The sequence below is a fragment of the Charadrius vociferus genome, unplaced genomic scaffold (assembly GCF_000708025.1).
Source record: "Charadrius vociferus isolate BGI_N301 unplaced genomic scaffold, ASM70802v2 scaffold27, whole genome shotgun sequence".
NCBI classification, from domain to species: Eukaryota; Metazoa; Chordata; class Aves; order Charadriiformes; family Charadriidae; genus Charadrius; species Charadrius vociferus.
In genome coordinates this window covers 7,463-10,025 of record NW_009649173.1, presented here as the reverse complement: position 1 = coordinate 10,025, position 2,563 = coordinate 7,463, and the positions used below count along the sequence as shown (strand labels likewise).

Genomic DNA, 2,563 nt, shown 5'->3' with positions numbered 1-2,563 from the left:
GCACCTTCCACTCATCCCTCCCAAACTGCAGCCTCCGGCACGGGCTTCTCCTGCCCGCTCCGTCCCCGGGCTGCCAGCCCCCGCCTCCCACACCCTGCCCTGGTTGCTCCTCCATCCCGGAGAGAGCCAAGGTTGCGTTTCACCCAAAGCCGGTTGGCTTTCGAGCCGCACCGAGCTCCGGTGCTGGTTCCCTTTAGCCCGTGGCAAACCTACGCCAAACTCCCCACCCTGCCCTGTGTTTTTATGAGTACGAGCTCCTCGTTCTGTACATGTTATTATGAGCTATTGTTAACCCTACAAATGTAACCTGTGTAATAGCTTCTCTGTATATTACAGCTGTAGGCTTTCCAGATAAAAGTGGATAATATTTATTTACTGAAGATATTGGATATTTTTTTGTTTGGGAATGGGGTAGGGGGACAAGGGGGACATAACTGTTTAAAGAGATTGACTGTGTAAAGAGAAACAAAATACACAACAAGCAAAGAAACCCAACACTAAAATGTTGCTGTATTCACGTAGAAAGTGTTTACGTTAAGGACGATACAACTGTATTAATCTGCCATTGTTTAACTTGCTCCAAAAATCATCTCTACTTTGGTTCCTGCATGTGAGCTACTCCAATAAATACACTACTAGTGTGACCTGGAGGATGGTATCCGTCTGTCTCTCAGGTGGTGTCTCGCTCTGCCTCACTGCCCGCCCTGCACACGCGGTACGAGTAAGCGCGGGAGGCACACGCGGGCTGCAGCTGCTGTCGGGTGCCCGGCAGATGTCAAAACACGACGCAGGCTTTTGGGAATCCTCCGTTTCCTTCAAATGACAGAGGCCCAGGTATCCTCACTGAATAGGAGAAGGATTGTCCCCTGTGGGAGATGCTCTTTGTGTCTTTACGTGGGTCTTGCTGTGCACGGTGGTGTGTTGCCACTGCTGGTGAATTCGTTCCTCGTTAAATCTTTGGCACATCTTTTGTGGCTGACATCAGACAGGCACACAGGTGACAAACTTGGTGCTCGGTGGGACACCTGCCCGCCTTACAGGCCTTGCCAGATGGTCCTCAGAGGGTAACTTTGGATCACCTGCCTTGGTGACCTAGAAAGTGATGGGTAAGGAGCCGCTGTGCACTGCAACGCAGGTGATGTTCCCAGCCCATGCAACGGGTGACTTCTCCTGACTCATCGGCCGGGAATTTACTCCAACATCCTCATTTATGACGGTGGTTGTGATGGGTAGAGGAGAAGGAAGAGCAGCCATCTAAGAATGCTGGAGAAGTGACATGGCATTGCTTCGGCCAAAACCCAAACCAGTTTCACAGATGATGCCCTCCTTCCTGCACGCGGAGATGAAAACTAATGGCCTGTGGTTTACAAGCTGCTTTGGGGAAGGGGTGTGTGTGGAACAGCTTGAAAGGTGGGTTTCCCCTCCTTGGAGCTGCAGATTAGCATGCATTAAATCCAGCTCTGCCCTGGCTTGTTTACCATCGCGCTGATCATGTGCCTGACTCTGTGTCGGATATATTCGGGTAGGTTCATGGTCTGGCTCTGTTGAGAAAGGTGCGGAGCTACCGCTGTCCTGACAGAGCAGAAATCGCACAAAAAGCACTGGGTCATAAATTTCCAGGGCTGTGCAGGAGGAATGCTGCCAGAGTGGGAGCTGCTGCCAGAGCGGGGGGCTGCACCGCACCATCTTCTGCAGCCCCACGGTTAAACGCGTGAGGCAAAGTTCCCTCTAACCCCAAATTCTGTCTCCCGAGAGTGCAAGAGCAGGACAAGCATGTGGGGTCATTTCGCATGCATGGCCCCCGCCAGCCTCCAGGTGCTGGTGACATCTGGATCCCCAAACCGAGCGTGGCTTCCCTGCGTTTGTGAACCCTGATGGGCTTTTTGTCTCCACACCTGCCTGTGCTCCCGCAGAGGCCGTGCGAGGTCCCGGCATGGGTTGGGGCTGCCACACATCACTGCCCTCCACCGCCGGCTGCTGAGTCCGGTACGGGGCTGAGCCTTGGCCGGGGTGCGCGTCACTGCTTTTCAGCGTTGGGCACCCAGTTTGGATCCCAGCGCGAATGGGAAGCGACCACACGTGCATTTGCCTTTCCCATTTCACCTCGGGGTAAATAAACCCCCGAGCAGGGGCTGCGCTGGAGTGCCACCGGGCCTGGCTGCGTGTTTACCCAGGCTGTAGCTCAGGAAGGGATAGTTGACAAAGCAGAGTTACAGGTAGTGAAGGAGAGAAGAGGCTTTGAATCTGTTTGCAACACGAATTAATGATTAACGCTGCGCTCTGCCATAGCGAACCAAACCCCCGGAGCAGGAGGGATGCTGAAATGGGGCATGTCAGTGAAGCTCTGAGAGGTCAGGGCTGCTTTCAGCGCGGGGTTCAGGTGTGCCAGCAAGCGGCAAACGTCTGGGAACTGGCGCCTGGCTGGGCACAGCGTTTCGGGGGGAGCCCACCCGGCTGAGCGAGGGGGCAGCGGGATGGGGGATGCTCCACGCAGGGTGCCTGAGGCTGCGGCGTTTGGACTCTGCGGCTGAAGCACTGCACGGCCCGCAGCCCGTCCCCTTCG

At 55.1% G+C, this 2,563-nt stretch overlaps 1 protein-coding gene across 1 annotated transcript in view; it reads left to right on the top strand.

The window, feature by feature from the left end:
• Positions 1-1,342: 1,342 nt before the first annotated feature.
• The window catches only part of SREBF1 (sterol regulatory element binding transcription factor 1), a gene marked incomplete at its 3' end in the record, with an annotated part of 8,634 nt that continues 7,413 nt past the window's right edge, over positions 1,343-2,563 (top strand). Inside the window, exons 1-2 of the mRNA XM_009888540.1 lie at positions 1,343-1,410; positions 1,914-1,986. Of these exons, the coding sequence (XP_009886842.1) occupies positions 1,343-1,410; positions 1,914-1,986 (141 nt within the window). The remainder of the gene's footprint in view (positions 1,411-1,913; positions 1,987-2,563) is intronic.